Genomic DNA, 2,175 nt, shown 5'->3' with positions numbered 1-2,175 from the left:
CTTCTCTCAATACCACACTTCATTCATTCATAAGAATAACCCTGACATGTTCACGTTATTCTCTCCACTTGTATAGTTTGCTAGATAAATCATTTACATGCCTCATCTTTCACTGGGGGCAAGGATTTTATTGTACCTATTGTGAACAGTTGTAGAGTATATTTAACTCCTTCGTACTTATATATGTAAAAGGCAGCAGATTATACTGACAATCCTGTACAATCATTGATATAGTTATTAGCACCTTAAGGAAATAATGTTATTTTTATACAAATGTAAAAACTTAGTTACAATTTAGACAAAATCATGTTTCCTAAATCAATTTTACTGATATCTTGAAATTAATTAATTAATTTTGAAAAAAATACATGGAACATAAAAATATGAGTATGGTGACCTCTTTCATCATTAGTGGGATCTCAGATGAGCCTTTGTTGCAATTTTTTGTTTTCCTCCTGGTTCTCTTCATTTATCTCATCACTCTCGGGGGTAACATAACCATCTTTCTCCTCATTTGTCTGGATTACCATCTCCATACACCCATGTACTTTTTCTTGGCCAACTTGTCTATTTTGGACATCAGTTGTTCTACAATCACTCTTCATAAAATCCTTACTTCTTTCATATCGGGAGATCATTCTGTCTCGGATCTTGAATGTGTTGTGCAAATTTTTTCCTTTTTGTCTTTGACTAGTGATGAACTATTGCTTTTGACAGCTATGAGTTATGATCGCTATGTTGCTATCTGTAACCCTTTACGCTATCACCTCATCATGGATTCTAAACTTTGCTGCCTTTTGGCCTCTTTATGTTGGGTTATTGGTTTACTTGAAGGCATACCACTTTTTATGGGGATCTATAAGTTAACGTGTTTTGTGTCCAACAAGGTAGACCACTTCTTCTGTGACATTGTACCTATCATGAAGTTGTCATGCAGTGATACATCTTTTCTTCAATTGTATATTTTCACAGAAGGTGTGTTTCTTGGTGGTTTCACCCCCTTTGCCCTTACATTCATTTCTTACATCTTCATAATTAGCACCATCTTGTCTATACGTTCTAGCACTGGCAGACGTAAAGCCTTCTACACGTGCTCCTCGCACCTTACAGTTGTCATCTGTCTCTATGGTTCTCTCGTCTTCCAATATCTGAGGCCAACTTCATCCATCAATTTAGATTCCAGTAAATATTTCTCTTTATTTAATACAGCTGCAGTCCCTATACTGAACCCCCTGATCTACAGCTTAAAGAATAAAGACATGAAAGCCGCTATAAGAAGAAAAATGGGAATTACTGCTGTGTCAACCCAATTGCAAGACCATAATTGACATGTGAAAACCATTATTCTTATACCTTAACCACATAGCAAGCCTAATAATTGTAAGCTCAAATAACTTAAAGGATTTTATTCATTGAATGTATATGCAATTCCAAACACTCTGTGGACAATTATATTCTCAAACAACATTTTAAAGTAACTTTGTACTACCCAGCTTAAAGGATTTTCCAATCAGGGAAAACTTTTGAAAGCAATGCAGTCTACCTAATACTAACATTCTGTGATGAAGGCAATGTTATGAATTGGTTCTGCTGGTTAGTTCGAAATATACATTGTGGTCCACTTATCTCGGTGTTCTGTTGAAGGGCCTCATGCTGGCTCGATTCTCATCCACTTTTCTCAGTGTTCTGTTGAACAGTTACATGCCAGCTAGATTCTCATTAACTTTTCTCAGTGTTCTGTTGAACAGTTACATGCCCACTAGATTCTTATCCACTTTTCTCAGTGTTCTGTTGAACAGTTGCATGCCGACTAGATTCTCATCAACTTTTCTCAGTGTTCTGTTGAACAGTTACTGTACTTGCCGACTAGATTCTCACAACTTTTCTCAGTGTTCTGTTGAACACTTACAAGCCAGCTAGATTCTCATCAACTTTTCTCAGTGTTCTGTTGAACAGTTACATGCTGACTAGATTCTCATCAACTTTTCCCAGTGTTCTGTTGAACAGTTACATGCCAGCTAGATTCTCAACCACTTTTCTCTGTGTTCTGTAGAAGAGTTACATGCCGACTAGATTCTCATCAACTTTTCCCAGTGTTCTGTTGAACAGTTACATGCCGGCTAGATTCTCATTAACTTTTCTCAGTGTTCTGTTGAACAGTTACATGCCGACTAG

At 36.7% G+C, this 2,175-nt stretch overlaps 1 protein-coding gene across 1 annotated transcript; it reads left to right on the top strand.

Moving 5' to 3' along the window:
* The first annotated feature begins 368 nt into the window (after window positions 1-368).
* Window positions 369-1,328, top strand: LOC143803772 (olfactory receptor 5V1-like). The gene has a single exon (XM_077281539.1). The coding sequence runs from the start codon at window positions 369-371 to the stop codon at window positions 1,326-1,328; it is 960 nt and encodes a 319-aa protein (XP_077137654.1).
* Window positions 1,329-2,175: the final 847 nt, after the last annotated feature.

Source organism: Ranitomeya variabilis, chromosome 2 (genome assembly GCF_051348905.1).
Source record: "Ranitomeya variabilis isolate aRanVar5 chromosome 2, aRanVar5.hap1, whole genome shotgun sequence".
Classification (NCBI taxonomy): domain Eukaryota; kingdom Metazoa; phylum Chordata; class Amphibia; order Anura; family Dendrobatidae; genus Ranitomeya; species Ranitomeya variabilis.
The sequence above is the reverse complement of the archived record's forward strand: the minus strand, read 5'-3'. Positions and strand labels throughout refer to the sequence as shown.